Source organism: Podarcis pityusensis (assembly GCF_964106645.2).
Source record: "Podarcis pityusensis genome assembly, chromosome: 17".
In the NCBI taxonomy this organism is placed as follows: domain Eukaryota; kingdom Metazoa; phylum Chordata; class Lepidosauria; order Squamata; family Lacertidae; genus Podarcis; species Podarcis pityusensis.
This window is the reverse complement of record NC_138042.1, coordinates 4385467-4402783: the sequence shown is the minus strand read 5'-3', so window position 1 is coordinate 4402783 and position 17317 is coordinate 4385467. Positions and strand designations below refer to the sequence as shown.

General features: G+C 45.7%; 1 protein-coding gene and 1 long non-coding RNA gene across 3 annotated transcripts; one reads left to right on the top strand and one right to left on the bottom strand.

Annotated features, from left to right (window-relative positions):
- Positions 1-1552: 1552 nt before the first annotated feature.
- Positions 1553-7733, bottom strand: LOC308466611. 2 transcript variants are annotated; one of them, XR_013980910.1, is made up of 3 exons: positions 7595-7733; positions 5032-5220; positions 1553-1827 (listed from the first exon to the last, which is right to left on the bottom strand). It is a non-coding gene; the product is annotated as an uncharacterized lncRNA (long non-coding RNA). The 2 variants fall into 2 exon arrangements; XR_013980909.1 differs by having other exon boundaries at positions 1553-5220.
- A 130-nt stretch (positions 7734-7863) lies between these two features.
- Positions 7864-15609, top strand: UBL4A (ubiquitin like 4A). Its single transcript, XM_080987508.1, has 4 exons — positions 7864-8058; positions 11708-11813; positions 14018-14223; positions 15337-15609. The coding sequence occupies exons 1-4, from the start codon at positions 8011-8013 to the stop codon at positions 15445-15447; spliced, it is 471 nt and encodes a 156-aa protein (XP_080843634.1). The 5' UTR covers positions 7864-8010; the 3' UTR covers positions 15448-15609.
- Positions 15610-17317: the final 1708 nt, after the last annotated feature.

Sequence of the window (17317 nt, the reverse complement as noted above, 5' to 3'; positions counted from 1 at the left end):
TTGTCGATTTGCTTGGCTATTTCCATTACTTAGAGGTGGGTGTTGGAGGACGGTTACTTTCCACTCTCGAAATAACTTCTTTGTGGTCAGGTGTCGTGTTTTTCTCTCCTCCTCGCATATCCCATGTCAGCCCAGATAGAGCTGCTCTTCCAGGATGTCTGCATCAATTTTACCAACACCTCCACTCAGCAGCCCCGTTGGGTAGCCGAGCTGGAACCTGCTGACCTAAGAGCTTCTGGGCAATGTCTTTATTAACATAGGCGTCACAGATTAAAAAGAAAAAAGTGTTGGCATGAAGGCCACTTGGTAGAGCCCACCTACAGTGCCAAGTGTACCCAAAGGTAGGCTGTTGAAGGGGCAGAACTAGCAGGACTGCCATATTGTGCTTTGCGAAGTAGAAGTGGTTGACTAATACTTCCCCACCCCTGCTGATAAAAGAAAAATCCCATATCCTCTAAACTCCTCTACTTCCCGTGAAGGGAGTATGAGATAGGGCTTGAAAGGCAAGATGGGGGGACACTCATGTGTTGGAATAAAAGTTTTTATTGGGGAAGTTTTTATGAGGCCGTTTTTATTGGGGAAGTTTTTATGAGGCCTTTTTGCTTATTTCCCCCCTTTGATATCTTTCTTAGTTCCCACAGCGTTAGTGGTTGTGATGTGTAGACAGCCATTCAAAGGAGGTTGAAATTTGTAGTTTGGCTTAGGAGTTTCTGTGACTATGTTAACACAAAAACAGTGGTTCCATATAAGTATATTATTATTAATTCCATATCAGCATCTGTTTCTACAAATAAATAAAATGTGTAGATTAGCAATTGGGAGTAAATGGCTGAAGGGCATAAGCGGCTCCTGCCAAAGCCTCTGTGGCTATTTACACAGGGGAGCTACAAAGGTGAGGAGTTCTTCTCAGGCAAGATATTGCCCAACTCATTTCAGGAGGAATACCTTTGAAAGCGCAGGTCAGGGCTGGGTACACACCATATATTCAAAGCCCCCACACCCCAAATCCTGGTAACTGCAGTTTACCCTTCGCAAAGCATCTTAACAAGCTGCAGTTCTCAGGATTCCTTTACATGCAGCCCAGTTTGCACTTTCAGAGCACTGGACAGCCTCTTAAATGAGGTGAGCTGACTGAGGGTACTGATCAGACTGGCTGACAGCCAACCTGATTCATGTTTTCAAATGTGTCCCTCTGGCCACTGACCCATGGGGGTGGGGAATCAAAGCTCCTCATTGATTTTTCTTCTGTAGGTTAAGGAATAAGACTTATTTATCTGAAGATAAGCATGCCCACATTAAAAACTCTTGCTTCTCTCCCCATATTCTACACCCACTCCTAAAATCTTGAATAATGTGGAATATCCCATAATCAGATGATGACCAGTGGATGGTTGATAGATTGTGGGGGAGTGGCTCATAGTTTTAGAATAGTTCTACAAATCTCTTCATCTTGTACTCCCCACATGCATAGAGCTTCAATGGTCTTTCTCAATCCCCAGCCTACAACTGCTGAGCTCTGATTTTTCAATAAATGAAAGCAAAAATATAAACATTTTGTGCAAATACATTTATTATGCATTTGTAAAAGGTGCAAGAAACCCCATCAAGCTTTTCTTTGGGGGAAGTTATAGAACCGTAATGCTTATTTCTGAGAACCGGACTTCAAGGTGGTGGAGCTTTACCTCAGATGTTCTTTGGAGTGGTATTGCCAGCCAGGCAATTGGATTGGACGTTGTATCGTGGCAATGCCTCCACTTGTTTTTAAAACTAAGAAATGCAATCATAACATGTCTAAGTCTGGCATTTCTTTTTCTTTTGTTGCTTTGCCTAAGATATTGAATCCAAAAATACAGGCTATTCAGCACATGCTCCCATCATGCACACAGATAAATTATCCACAAATACCTATATATTATTATCCTTTGAGTCAGGTCAGAGGCAAAAAAAAGGAAAGAGAGACTGATAAGTGGAAAGGAATGAAGAGAACTAATTTGAGGGCAAGGTTAATCTAACTTGACAGGGCAGGTGGAATGCAATCCGCTCGACACACCTGTGCGTGCATGTACACGCCTGCCGTGGCACTGTAGACAGGAAATTTCCATGAGATAAGATCACACTCCGTAATTACCTCCAGTTTACAAAAGAAAAAACACCTTATCCCTCTGTAACTAGAGACATATATGCCACAACAGTGGAAGATTATTCCGCAATATCAGCAGCACTAATGGATGGAATACAGTGAGACTCACAAATAGCAGATTGGCTTTATTTCTGAAAGAATAAAAACACTGTCCCTGTCTGGCCACTACAAGCATCTCCTAACACATGAAAAAAATACAAAGGGGGGGGGGGACATTTCACTAGATGTGAAACTGGTTAAATATCAGTCTTTACAGAGGTTGCCAAGCTTTTGGAGCATGTGGACACATTTGCAAAGTGGAGAAACCTCGCATACAAGGCAGCCTATTGGGGAAGGACCATCGCTCAGTGGTAGAACATCTGCTTTCCCAAGTTCAATCCCCACTGGCATCTCCAGGTATAGCTGGGAAAGAACCCTACCTGGAATCCTGGAGAGCAGCTGCCAGTCAGTGTGGACAGTACTGAGCTAGATGTACCAAGGGTCTGACTCAGTAGAAGGCAACTTTCTGTTCTATTGACCACAATGAAGTGATTGTTTCAAGGTTAATTTCAGCAGGGAGAGGGTAGGTGGACACTGGGCTCCAGAGAAGGCCTGGGTGGTCTTAGAGGAGTACTGGGAGGGCCCAAGTTGGCGACCCTGCAGGTATTTCAAATATCAGTTTTAAAACTCTTATTCCTCTGGCACAGGTATTTATGTGCAATGCTATTTATTGATGTTGAAACTGTCTCGATTGATTCACTTGTCAATTGAATCAGATCAGAGATGTTTGTTTTTTAATCACAATAGATGTGTTAATTAGCTGATCAATATGCTACAATGTCTGTGACTGAAAAACTTTGTGTTTCAGATTCCAGTATCTTTTGTTCCAGCCCAAGTTTCACCCCTCTGCAGATATCTTTCTGAAGTACTACCTGGCTGTGCCTTCCTGGCAGACAGCTGTAGCAATATCCCAAGGGACATGGCTAATTGTGGTAATAAGATTTTACCTGCCTCAGATCCCAGTGCTGTTACCTTCCTGTTGTTCAATCCATGTGTTAATTAGCTCGCCATGGCAGACAGAATAGGCTTGAACTGGTGAAATGCCAATTCAAATCCTCACATAGCCATGAAGCTCACTTAGGGCTCATCTACACTTACTTTTGCTATGCACTTTCCAGACAGAGGTCTGGGCTTTCCAGGTCTGCGTCTGAGCAGGATTTCCCCCCGGTGCTTTCCCCAGGAAAACCAGCATTTCACTGCTGAATCATACCAAATGGCAATCCATGGAAACATGGCACAAAAGGAAGTGTGGATGAGCCCTTAGTGGGCCTTTGATGACCAACCAACTAGAAAACTACAATTTAAACAGCACCACTAGTTGTTCTGCTGGGCTTGGGATTTATGCAAATAAAATGTTTCCTAGGCCCTCCTTTATATCTATGTTGTGAACTTCTCAAAACTGCTGATGCCATGCTGACAGCAAAGTATTTTCTAGAACATGGCAGTAGAACTGGCAATGGCAATTTGAAAAGTCCAATATGAAGAAAGGAAGGTCGTAGGAAGTTGCCTTATACTGAAGCTGCATACATGTCATACTTTTGAAGCACATTTATATTACATGGCTTTCCCCAAGAATCCTGGAACTGTAATTTGCTAAAGGTGCCGGGAACTGTAGCTCTGGGAGGGGCACATTACTGTCCCCAAGATTCTTCAGAGGAAGCCATGTGATTTAAATATGCTTAAAATGTATGGGGTGTGTGCAGTCTCGGTATAAGGCTGCTTCCTATGTACCTATGATCCCTCCTTCCTTCTGTTTCAGTCTGGTATTCAGAAATGCTGCTTGTGTGCAGTGTGTGCTATAAGGGGACTTGAACCCCTGCCCCTGTAGCAACTGGGTTACTGCTGCCTGTTCCACTGGACTCTTGGGAGGGTTTGATTTATTTTTTAAAAAATGATTTTTATTGCAATTTAAAATTCCAGGTACACATCAACTTTTTCTTTACATTGACATACATCTTCTACTTTATTATTCTATACATCTTTGAATATTCTAAATAATTATTATTGATTCCCCTCTACCTCTTAACAGCTTGTGAAAAGGATCTGGGGGCCTTAGTAGACCACAAGCTTAATATGAGTCAATAGTCTCATGCAGCAGCAAAAATATCTTCTACATCAATAGAAGTATAGTGTCAAGGGAAATCATAATAGCACTCTATGCTGCCTTGATCAGCCCACACCTGGAGTACTGTGTGCAGTTCCAGGTACTACAGTTTAAGGATACACAGGTAGATGCAGAGATATAAATAGAGACCATTATTTGTTGCTCAACACCCCTTTTGCTTGTATTTATTTTTGATTCAGATTTGTCATGGCCAATGGCTAGTACAATAAAGTTATTTGGATTAGATTGGATATCGATAATCTGAAATAATAAATCAAGATAATAAAGGGTCTGGAAACCAAGCCTTATGAGGAATGGTTGAGGGAGTTGGGCATGTTTAGCCTGGAAAAGAGGAGATTGAAAAGAAATATGATAGCCATCTTCAAATGTTTAATGTGGTGTCCCATGGAAGATGGAGCAAGCTTTTTTTCCTCCAGCTCCAGAGGATAGGACTCAAACCAATGGCTTCAAGTTAGAAGAAAGGAGATTATGTCTAAACATCAGTAAGAACTTCCTAACAGTAAGAGCTGTTTGACCAATGGAACAATCTCCCTCAGGAGGCTGTGAGCTCCTTTTTTATAAAGAAATACTGTATTTACATGACCCAATCCAAAAGGAAAGAATTAGGGCCATTTAAGTGTGGTTGTCCTGTTCCATAATTAGTGTTCTCTCGACTGAAGCCAAAGGTAAGATACGTATTTCCAGAATGGCACACTGACCAAGGGAAATATATAATATACAGTCATACCTCGGGTTTCAGATGCTTCGGGTTGCACGATTTCAGGATGCGCACCATGCCAAACCCAGATGTACCGGAACGGGTTACTTCCAGGTTTCGGCGCATGTGCAGAAGCGCCAAATTGCAACCCATGCGTGTGCAGACGCGGCGCTGCAGACGTGCTTTCCGTACGGATCATGTTCGTAACCCAAGCGTCCACTGTACAATATATAAAATACAAAACCAGCTCACATTGCCAGTCTAACAGCAATTGGCTATAAATAATGTATATAACAAATCACCTAACAAAGCAAATCAATTAGTAATATTACAGATTCACTTAGAGCTATTACAAATTCCTGCATACAAGTTATCACACAAACATCTGCTTTACAAAACATAAATCAGGTTCCCACCAATGATGGCTTTGGTGGAAACCAAAATGGAAAGTGGAATTTTTATTTGACAGTGTCCAAAATTATGAACAGGAGACATACCCAGAAAATGAAACCACTAACATGGACATAGGTATGTTCCTAGTAGTTGCTCCAGTCTTCATAGACCAAGTTGTTCTGGTTACCTGTATCTAGTTCTGGATCTCTGTGATCTCGTTTCTCTGCTAACCAGTGTCTTAACGTTATTGGAGAGATATAACAATCTTGCCAAGTGTTCCATGCTGCCCATATTTCCAGTGCAATTAGCACACTCAGAGTGAAGGGGCTTAGGAAACGAAGCAAACTTTTAAAGCAGGGCTGAGTTATGTTCCCATTTTGTTCAAGTGTTTTGAAATAACCATGCCCGTTCACTCCCAAAAAGTTGTATCGCTTGCTAGAGGAGCCTGCTTCATCTTTGGTTGTTAAGAAGAAAAGGTTTTACGGAGAAAAAGGCAGCCCAATTTATCAAAATGGAACACTTCCCCATGAAGAAAGGCTATATAGGTGTACTTTGGATCCTGAACGCCTTGCAAGTTGAACGTTTTTGCTCCCGAAAGCCACAAACCTGGAAGTGAGTGTTCCGGTTTGCGAATGTTCTTTGGAACCTGAATATCTGACGTGGCTTGCTGCAGCCAATTGGAAGCCATGCCTTGGTTTCTGAACGTTCTGGAAGTCGAATGGACTTCCGGAACAGATTCCGTTGGACTTCCAAGTTACCACTGTAGTACCTTTTGGTTTATGAAAAGTAAGTAAGAGGGGTTGGGATGGATGATAACAGCATGAGAATCATAGAACTGTAGAGTTGGAAGGGACCCCAAGAGTCATCTAGTATAACCCCCTGCAATGCAGGAATAAAAAAGCCTTACCGGATCATGCTAATGCCTTATCTAACACAACATTCTGTTTCCGACAGCCACTACATACATGCCTATGGGAAGTCCGTAGGCAGGTTATGAATACAACAGCTTGCTGACAATGCTAAAGTTGGTATTATTTATTTATTTATTTATTTACTTACCTGCCTTTTTCCCTGATGGGACTCATGCATGAAAACTTTAAAAAGAAGCACTTGCCTGGCCAGCAAAAAGAGCAGATGGCTTGTAAAGGCAAAATTATAGATATGATACATGCTTTCACAAATTAGAACCACCAGTTTTGTAGGCAAGTGCACAGGCGAGTCCACTGAATGTGCTCTGGTGTGTGTGTCAGGGACCCCTTTGTATTTTTTTGTTTTTTGGAAGGGAAAAAAACAAAACTCAATGTTTTGCTCTCTCCATAGCAGAGGAAAGAAAGTCGGGACCAACCTACTGAAGTTCATCATTAGTGTTTTATAGACACATGACAGACACACGATGTAAAGGAGTGTCAGCCTGGCTCTGTGAGTGCTGCAGCGTCCATGGTCCTGGCACTGAAATTTGTGGGTTCCCGGCCCCTTCACGTGGAATTTTATGGGTGCTCCCAGGACATTGGCACCCCTGTGAGTGAGTGAGCCTGCCCAGAGAGAGAGAGAGAGAGAGAGAGCGACACAGTGACATTTTCTAGCTTCTTTTGTGCTTTGAGAGGCAGCACACAGGCCCAGACGGAGGGGTGGCCATATGGGCCACATGGCCCGGGCCTCCGATTCCAAAGGGGGCCTCGGTCAGCATATTTATCTATATTTTCCATTTTGTCTTTATATGCAGATACGGTTCAAGCCTTGAAAGAAAATTATTTGTCAGAATAACTCTTGTGAAAATTATTTATATACTTACTTATTTATAAGACTTCAGTTATCCCCAGGGTGAAAAAAGGGAGGGGGCACATTATCTGGCTGGCTCGGGCCTCTGCCTGGCTCTGCAAGGCCCTGGCGGCACAACTACTGGGTTTATTTCAAAGCACTTCAACGAAGGAAAGCTTCGAGTCCGCCTGGATTTCGGCCTTTTGTATTGGCTCCTCCTCCTATTGGCTTCATTTCTACGGATTTCGCCCCGCGCTTGGCAGATTTTAAGAGCCGCGATCTACAACCTGAAATCAATCAACTAATTTTCATAAATTTTACACACCCCAAAAACCCTCAAAGCGGTTTACAAAAAGATAAAACAACAGAATCGGGGAGGGGGCTCACAACCCTACTTTAAAACATACACAAGTTAAAATACCGAAAATGAAAATAAAATTACCTCCGCTTTCTAAGCATCTTATTAAAGTCTCTCAGGCCGCGACCCCGAGTCGCCCTTATTCCCGCTCTACCCCACCTCCACTCTATGGTTAATCACTCCCGGGCACGTGAGCCTTTGCATCATAGAGTTTCATATGACGTGAAAGAGGTTGGGTTTCGCCGCGCCCGCCGCCTTCCGGTCTCTCGGATGTTGCGCTCCTCCTACAGACTCAACTTCCGCCTCTCTGGCCGCTTTCTCTCTCTGGCAGCTTCATTGCGCGTGCGGCCCCCGTCGAGATGAGAGGCCTCGGCGGCTTCCTTTCGCCTACGTAGCTTCCCTTCGCCGCGCCGCTCTGTCTTCCGGACAGCTTCTTCCGCGCGTGTCTATGGTTCAGTTAAAGGGGCCGCTTCTGGCTTTCCGAGCTGCGGGGTCCCGAGATGCTGCTTACGGTGAAGGCGCTCCAGGGCCGGGAATGCAGCCTCCAGGTATCCCTCGTCCTGCTGCTCCCGGGCGGTGGGATGCTGAGTCAGGGGCCGAGGCCCGAGCTGGGTGTGGGCTGCTGCCTGGGTGTAGCCCTCGCCCGCCCCAAGCCCAGGGGCGAGGCGGAGAGGAGCCACCGGGAGGACCTGGCCTGGAGGAAGGAGGCCGAGGGCGGCAGGAGCGGGTGGGGGGTCGGAGGGCAGCGAGGGGTCCCTTCCAGGATGAAGAGAGCACAGCACAGGCTAAAATAACCTCTCAAAGGCCCTGCTGATGGCATTTTACCATTGTACACTGTGGAGAGGGTATTAACCTAGGGTCTGTGTGTGTGGTTTGGGAGCTGCACGGTCAGGGGGAAAACAGTGCTGTCCAGGGTTGTAAAGACTGCGGAGAGAATAATTGGGTGCACTCTTCCCACCCTGGATCAAATCTACGCTTCCAGGTGCCATAAGAAAGCTGCAAGATAGCGCAGGATAGTGCGCACCCTGGAAATGATCTCTTTCAGCTTCTGCCTTCTGGAAGAAGGTACAGGGTTTTAAAGACTAGGACTAGCCGCCTGAGAAACAGTTTCTATCCAAATGCGATTTTGGTTTTAAACACAGTGTAAGGCAGTCTCTAAAGGAGTGTATTGTATTTAATTATGCCAACCTAGCGGTTCGAAAGCATGTCAGAGTGCAAGTAGATAAATAGGTATCACTCTGGGGGGGGGAAGGTAAACGGTGTTTCTGTGCGCTGCTCTGATTCGCCAGAAGTGGCTTAGTCCTGCTGGCCACATGACCCGGAAGCTGTACGCCGGCTCCCTCAGCCAATAAAGCGAGATGAGCGCCACAACCCCAGAGTCGGCCACGACTGGACCTAATGGTCAGGGGTCCCTTTACCTTTACATTTAAGGCAGTCTGTGAAGGAGTGTATTGTATTTTATTATGGGGTATGGAGTTTTTAGGGGACTAACAAGGCTGGGATAGCAGGCTTGTTGGGTTTTGAATGTTTGATGTAGATTTTTTTCAATTTTGTTGTTCTGTATGGAACAATGACAAAGATTATCGTATCGTATAGATGGCTGTGAAGGGATCTCATGCACTCTGGGGACTCCTGGGCAGATCTGACACCTCCCGGCCCTCAGCTGTTTCTCCTGCCGCCTTTTCCTTTCTCTGTTTACGAAGTCGAATTCAGCTCTGCCGCTGGAATATTTATTTTCATAGAATGGTAGAGTTGGAAGGGACCCCGAGGGTCGTCTCGCTCTTCACCAGGCTAAACATACCCAGCTCCTTCAACCGTTCCTCATAAGGCTTGGTTTCCAGACCCTGGATCCTCTTGGTCTCCCCCCTCTGCGCATGTTCCATCTTGTCAAATATCCTTCTTAATTTATGGTGCACAGAACTGGACACAGAGGTACTCCAGGTGTGGTCTGACCAAGGCAAAATAGAGTGGTGGTATTGCTTCATTTCATAACATGTATACACAGCTTGGTTGTAATAGACAAACAAACCAAAAACCTCAAAAATACGAAATGGCAGAATCAAGTTAAAATGCTAAAACGGATTAAAAGTGGCATCAACTTCTAAGTATCTGGGTGGGGTAGGCTTGTCTAAACAGCCTGTACCTATTTGAGATCAAGCAGGAGCCCTCACTATAACAAAAGGAGTACAATGAGGGCTCCTGCTTGAGCTCAGTAGGCAGGGAGTTCCAAAGTGCAGGCGTGGGCATGCTAAACAGCCAAGTTCTTACAAATGTGGAATGGGTACGGCACCTGTAGTAGTGCCAATTCCATCCACTGGATGAGTTGATTAGGGTAACGCGATCTTATAGGTAAACTGGTCCTAAGTTCTTAAGGGCTTTATAGTGTCTGCTATCACTGGGGCTCACACCCACGATCTGGATAGAGGAAGGTAAGTGTTTCTAACCATGCATTCTGTGCCTTCCCTTTGCAGGAAAGTAACCACATGCCTTCGGGTCAGAGTTAAGGGCTCTTAATACAAGGTTGGGGTACCTGTGGGAGTTGGGAGACCAGCAACATTTGAAGGGTCAGAGGTTCCCCACCCCTGATTTAGCACGTTTATACCCCACATTTCTTACATAACGCTCAAAGCAGACCAGACCTAAACCACCTCAGCTTCAGCAAGTGGTTGCATCATGTGGGAGGGTTGTTGTACTCGTGTTCTGTTTGCAAACTTCCCACAGGCATCTGGTTAGTCACTTTGGAAACAGAATGCCGGACTAGATGGTTCTTTATCCAATCCGGCAAGGTTCCTCTTGTGCTTTTATATCCCTTCAGATTGTACCTTGAAAAAAGATTACTTCCTTCCAAGGTTGGAACATCCAGTAATGTTAGAAGTACATAAAAAATGTGTTTCATTTTTCATAAATCTCAAGGGATTTAACAGTAAAAAATCAACAACTAAGACAGTTTCTCATATAAGAGCAAAACAATCTCCACTTAAAAGAACTGTTGAAAAATCAGAAGGTCTTCAGCAACACCAAAAAGACAATAGAGATGGTGTCTGTCTGATGTGCAGTAGGAGGGAGTTCCAAAGGATAGATGCTGCCACACTAAGAACTCAGTTCCTACATGGTATGGAACAGAGATAAGTGTTGAGATAAGTGTTCGCAAGAGGCCCTCTCCTACCGAGTGCAGTAGTTCGTTGGTTATATAAAGGGTGAGACCGTCTTCTAGGACCAAGCTGTATAGAAGGCTTTGAGCACCAGGACCAACACCTTGAACTTAATGTGCATAGCTCTTCCTAAGCATTGCACACATGTGAACATGGTTGTTCTTATAACAATTGCTTAAGGCATCCCTGTATTTATAAAGATATCAATAAATGATAATAGTATTATTGTCATGTTACAGCTGGGGGAACAGACTTTCAGTGGTTTCAAGGGAAAACAGAGATTTTAACTATGAATTTCCAGTTCATACCTTATACAGTCAAACTTTGGCTCCTGAACGCTTCCATTTTGGAACGTTACGGCTTCCAAACACCAAAAACCCAGAAGTAAATGCTCCGGTTTTCAAACGTTTTTCAGAAGCCGAATGTCTGACACGGCTTCCGCTTGAGTGCAGGAAGCCACTGCAACCAGTCAGAAGCCGTACCTCAGTTGTCAAACATTTCGGAAGCCCAGTGGACTTCTGGAACAGATTACTTTCACCAATGAGGTTTGACTGTACTTTCTACCTTCAAGTGATATCAGCATTTTCATGCCTGGGAGAAAAAGGGGCCAACACTAACTTAAGTTGAAAAACACTATATGCCTACTTAGTAATATTATTTAACAACTACCTGGAAAGCAGAAAATATTCATGCTGTGAAAAGCTGCACTTACTGATCTTCTACCTTTCACAGGAGCTTTGCCAGAAGGAGGAAGATAAAATTCCAGCCATTAATTTAGCATAGAACAAAATTATTTCCTGTGGACCAATTTGTCAATGGGGCAAGCTTCTTAGAGCAACTGGAGGGGGGTGGGAATTCACTCTGAAAAGGACCTGAGAACGGACAGGTACAGTAAGTGTAGTGTATATTACTGAACAAAAGGTTTGTTCAGCTCTTCTAGTTCTGTGCTTGACCAGGGTCTATATTCTCCAGCATATGAAAGCCCTTGCTCTGAGCCTGTCAGCTTTGGGGGGCAGCCCCACTTCATCACATTCTTCCTTCTCAGGTCTCCCCAGATGAACGGATCTCCTCTCTCAAACGCTTGGTCTCCGAGAAGTTGAATGTCCCAGTATCCCAGCAGCGCCTGCTTTTCAAAGGCAAAGCTTTGGCAGGTGGGTGCTGATGGCGGTTTGGTGTGACTGTGTTGCTGGGCCTCTATGTTAGAGTATGGCAAGGCCAGTCCTATCATTAGGTAGAATAGCTGCCAGGTGAAATCGTTCCTCTTCAACCAGGCCTTTGGGTAATTGACATCTGATACCCTTTTAAAAGGGACGCGGGTGGCGCTGTGGGTAAAACCTCAGCGCCTAGGACTTGCCGATCGTCAGGTCGGCGGTTCGAATCCCCGCGACGGGGTGCGCTCCCGTTGCTCAGTCCCAGCGCCTGCCAACCTAGCAGTTCGAAAGCACCCCCGGGTGCAAGTAGATAAATAGGGACCGCTTACTAGCGGGAAGGTAAATGGCGTTCTGTGTGCTGCGCTGGCTCGCCAGATGCAGCTTGTCACGCTGGCCACGTGACCCGGAAGTGTCTGCGGACAGCGCTAGCCCCCGGCCTCTTAAGTGAGATGGGCGCACAACCCCAGAGTCGGACACGACTGGCCCGTATGGGCAGGGGTACCTTTACCTTTACCCTTTTAAAAGTGTGGTGGGAGAGGGGTGTTATTGGTTTGTTTTTCTTCTTATTTTTATTATATATTTTGTGTTTTTTATATTGCAATTTTATGTTGTGGGATCTGCAGATGAAGGGCGGTATACAAGCTTAATAAATAGTAATAATAAAACAAAGCAGCTGTCTCGGGCGGCAGAGTTTATTGAAAGGGTAGTAAGAAGTTTATTTATTATTATTGTATTTTACTCTCAGAGTGAGGTGTTTGTGGGATTTCCTGTCTTGGACCAGACCTGACTGTGTGTGAGGGAAGGAGGGCATCTTTGGATAGGAATCAGTGGGATTGGTTTTGGGGCGTGTAAGTGGGGTTGTAAATGACCTGTATGTATATGTAAGAGATTTGCATTGATAGAGGAAATGCAATGTTTGAAATTCAAGAAAGCTTTTATCTGTACTGAAAGTATATTTTCTTATGCTTGCAACCTTTCTAAAAAAATTGCTACCTACAAATGGAGCTTGATGACTTCCTTTCATTTCCCTAATGTCTTCCCGAAGCATCCCAGCTATAGCTCTGATTTGTGCTGTTTTTTGTCTAAGCCTTTTCAAATCTCATTAGCCCTTATTTCATTTTGAGACTCATGGCAGTGAGATTTGTGACATGTTTCATAGAAAAGAATAGTCTCTTAAGATTTGCCAATATGCCCGCAAAAAACCCTGCTGTGGGGACTGTGGGGACTGGATGTTCTGTGACAATATGAAATAACCTGGTTTTCATAAGCCAAAACACAGATTTATTTTGCAGCAGATATTAAGAATCTATAATCTTTGCCTTTATGGGGGGCATATATTTTCTGCTGTGAACTCACAGCAAATGATGTTTTGACTTTTAATGCAAATGGAGATGTGACTAGCTAGGATTGTTGGAAATTTAGCACTCAAGATGAACAACTCCCATAATAATAATGATATTAATTCATTGCATACCCTGCTCATCTAACTGGGTTTCCCCATCCATTCTGGTCAGCTTCCAGCATAATAACAGCACAGCAAAAACACCAGACAATAAAAACTTCCTGATACAGGGCTGCCTTCAGATGTCTTCAGAAAGTTGTGTAGTAGCTTACTTGTTTGACATCTGATGGAAGGGCCTTCCACAGGGTGGGTGCCACTACCAAGAAGGCCCTGTACCTAGTTCCCTGTAACTTCACTTCTCGCAGCGGGGGGGGGGGCACACTCCTGATCATTGGCTATGCCTGCCTGGGGCTGTTGGGAGTTGTAGTTCAGCAGCAGGGATACCAACTTGAATAAAATATTGGGGTGGAGGGAGCTAAGCCCCACCCCACATAATTGATCACATAACACAACACACACACACACACACACACACACACCCCATTTGAATGACAATGCCCATGAACTTTGTGGGGGCGCCAGGCCCCTCAAATATTTTATAGAGGGAGCTGAAGGAACCTCGGCCCCTAAAAGTTGGCTCCTACATACAGCAGCATCAGGAAAACCAGAGGTTCGTCACACCTGCACTAGCTGGATGCTTTGCCCTTTAGTTTTCTGTAATAAATTGTATCCTTCCAGTCCGTGCAAAGCTATGGCTGGTGTGAGACCATAGCTTTGTGGCCCTGTGGAAGTTCTAGTTGCCAGAGTGAGGCCTCTTGCTGGCTGGCACCTGGCCTTTCAGCAGCTTGTGCTTCCTTCCCAGATGAACACCGTCTCTCTGATTACTCTATTGGACCCGAGTCAAAACTGAACCTTGTGATCAAGCCGCCAGAGAAGGCATCGCCTGAGGAACCTGGCCGCAGAGCTGGACCCCCACAGAACCCTGTCATCTGGCACACACTGGCCCAAGTCCTAGGCAGGCATTTCAGCGTAGCTGATGCTGAGAAGGTGTTGGAGCAATTGCAAAAGGTAACTTTCTAACAGGAGTGTCAGGGCCGTCTTAAGCATATCCGGCGCCGTGGTGCAAAGCTCCCTCTGGTGCCCCCCCCCCCCGGTTTCCCAGAGTTTTTTAGGGAGGACGGTGCTGCCGGCGGGACTGGAGGAGGCGGGCAGTGTCTGGAGGGTGGCTCCGACGGGGAAGAGGTGGAGGCTGGGTGCGATGCTTCTTGGCTCAGCTGGCCGCTTTGTGCCGTGGTGGCCACCGCAGATGGAGGCTCTGGAGGCGCGGCATGGCGGGCGAGGGCGGTGAGCTGATGCCAGGAGGTGCCGCATCCAGCCTCCACCTCTTCCCTGGTGCCCTCCAGAACTTGGCATCCTGTGCCAATGGCCTCTATGGGTAAGACACCCCTGAGGAGTGTAGGTGGGAATCCCTCAGGTTTGGCTTATTGGTTCCTGTGACCCTTGTGCAGCCTGATCCTAAGTGCCTTTCCTTGGAAGTAATTCCTACTGAGTTCAGTGAGGCTTAAGGTGCAGTCCTAACTATGTGCCGTGGAGGGGGGCGGGAATCTCATTAAACTCAGTGGGCTTACACCCAGGCAAGTGGGGTTAGGATTGCAGCCTTGATCTTGACTGAGTGTGCTTGTGTTTGCAGTTTCAGCCTGCAAAACATTATTGCTGTCTTTATCTTATTCAGGCTGCAGTTCTGTACCCAGTTATCTGGGAGTAAGTCGCATTAAACTCAGTGGGATTTACTTCTGAGAAGACATATATAAGCTGTTGTACTGCCGGTGTCCCAACAGCTCCTTGGGAATAACCTGCTTTTATTTGATGGCAGCGGGAGCTGAGAATGAGCCAGGCATCTGATTCATTCACACACATGCATCAAGTGTGTATGAATCAGACTCCAATGACTTGCCCAAGATCACCCAATAAGCAGGATTTTTAACTTTTGTCTCCCACATCAAAATCTGTCACTGTATTTTAAAAGATTGCATTGGCTAACCTCCTGCAAATCTACACACACAGCAGTTTCTCATTGGGACCCTTTTAACTACAAAATGTCTGACTATCTGGCAGGTGTGCTTCTGAACGCTGTGTTCAATTCTCTCTTTCTCTCTCCTCTCCCCCTCCCCCCCATCCCAGGATTATGAGCGGAGCCTTCGATTACTGAGCTTGGATGACATTGAGCGCTTGGCCACACGCTTGCTTCACCCTGAAGTGGCTGAAGCTGTAGAAATGGGCTTTCTGGATTAGCTGGTGAACTTGGGGACTGAGCCTGCCTTTTTGGACAGAGAGCCCCTGGGCAGGGCCCAGCTTGGGGCTTAATGGGAGCGATCCCTCTGGACTGCTGTTAAAGGGGCACAGAGCATCTGTAGCCACTCCCCGTCCATTAAAGGTGGTGATGGGTGAGACTGATCTACTCTGTCTAGTGTGTTCGTCCGAAGTGGGGGAATGACTCTTGGGGAAAGATTGCTTGCCCAGTACTGAGAGATGCAGCTGCCATTGGGGTTGGGTGCTGCTGTGTTTAATAATATGGGGGGTTTCTTTTTCATCACCTAAGCCTGGTTGCATCTAATAGATTCATATTTATTGTTGTATCCAAAGGCCATCCTAAAAATAAAGTTTACCAAAATTTTCAGATGGAAAATCAAATCTGAATAACCCAAATTTAAAATACAAGTTTTGAAAACCTTAATATTGATGCTTTTGTGTGTGTGTGTGTGTGTGTGTGTGTGTGTGAGAGAGAGAGAGAGAGAGAGAGAGAGAGAGAGAGAGAGAGAACCAGACTTGCATTGTGCTGGGAGCAGAACGATGTTGCCTTTTTGCTAGTAGAACAGCCACTGAATCCAATCCAATATATGCTCATTGGAGGAGGAAAAACGCACAGCCCAGAAAACACAAAAACAGGAAATCAACAAGAGATGCTTACAGCATTCCTGGACACCCTACTAAAAACCATTAACCAGGGACTGTGCTGGCACTGCCGCCTGTATAATGCTTACCAGAGGATAGAGGCAGCCATTGAAATCACCAAGGTGCATACATGTTCTCATCACACAGCCCTCCATCACTGCACACATAATGTCAACAGTAATGCCAGCGTGCCCACTTTCCATCAGTTCCTGTAGCACAAACAGCAGTGGCCCCAGCAGCACTAGTCCGTGGGCATCCCTATAATCAGAGGTTTTAATATTCTGATGCTCCTTATGAACACAACACACAAACGCACAGAGCGGAGAGAGGAGGACCCACATAATGAATGTAGCACCTCCATAGTTCCTTGGGTAGGGGTCCTGCAGGAAGTATACTTGGCCCTCCTATGGACAAGGGTTCAAGACCTGCCCAGGGTGGAGAAGATTCCTTTGCCAAGCAGCCAAAGGCAGGGGCAAAGACACACTGGTAGTAGCCCCCATAGGCTCACTGCATGGGCCAGAGGGGCTGAGAAGCAGGAGCCAGGAGTGTGAGCCCCATTAGGAGGAAAGGATAACTATCGTCCTAGTTGCCTTCTGAATGCCTGTGAAGCAAGGGAAGTACTGTATTTTTTGCTCTATAAGACGCACCTAGCTTTAGAGGAGGAGAACAAGAAAAAAAATATTCCCTCCCTCTCTGCGCAGCGCCCCTTCAGCGAAGCGGCACCTCACGCATAGAGTTATAAATGAAGTATTCAAACAGCATGGTAGATCCTCCATCTTCAGGATGCCACAAACAAACTCTCTGAAGATGTTTAGTTGTTGCTTATGTGGCTGTCAGAGGCAATTGCTAGTATTTCTTTGTGTGGTGTTTCTGGATGGTGGCCAGATAACCAGCTCAAGGAAACTGGATCTGCCTAACGGAAAGGCACCCCAAATCAAGGCTGTATAATATATTCCAAGATTGTGCAGAAGAAAGAGACACTGTTCACTACTGGCAGGCCGAAATGGACATGATGCAGGAGATCTGGGACTGAACCTCCAACATTTTCTTTTTCACTTAAAAGCAGCTGCAGAGAGCTATGCATGTCATCAGAGCCATGGCTCTGGGGAGGGGAGAGAGTGACCAGCCCCTACCCCACCAGCAATGCTGTCAGTTCTAAATCTCCCTGCCCAAAACGTGCTTTGAGCATCCCTAGCAAGAAAAGGCAAGC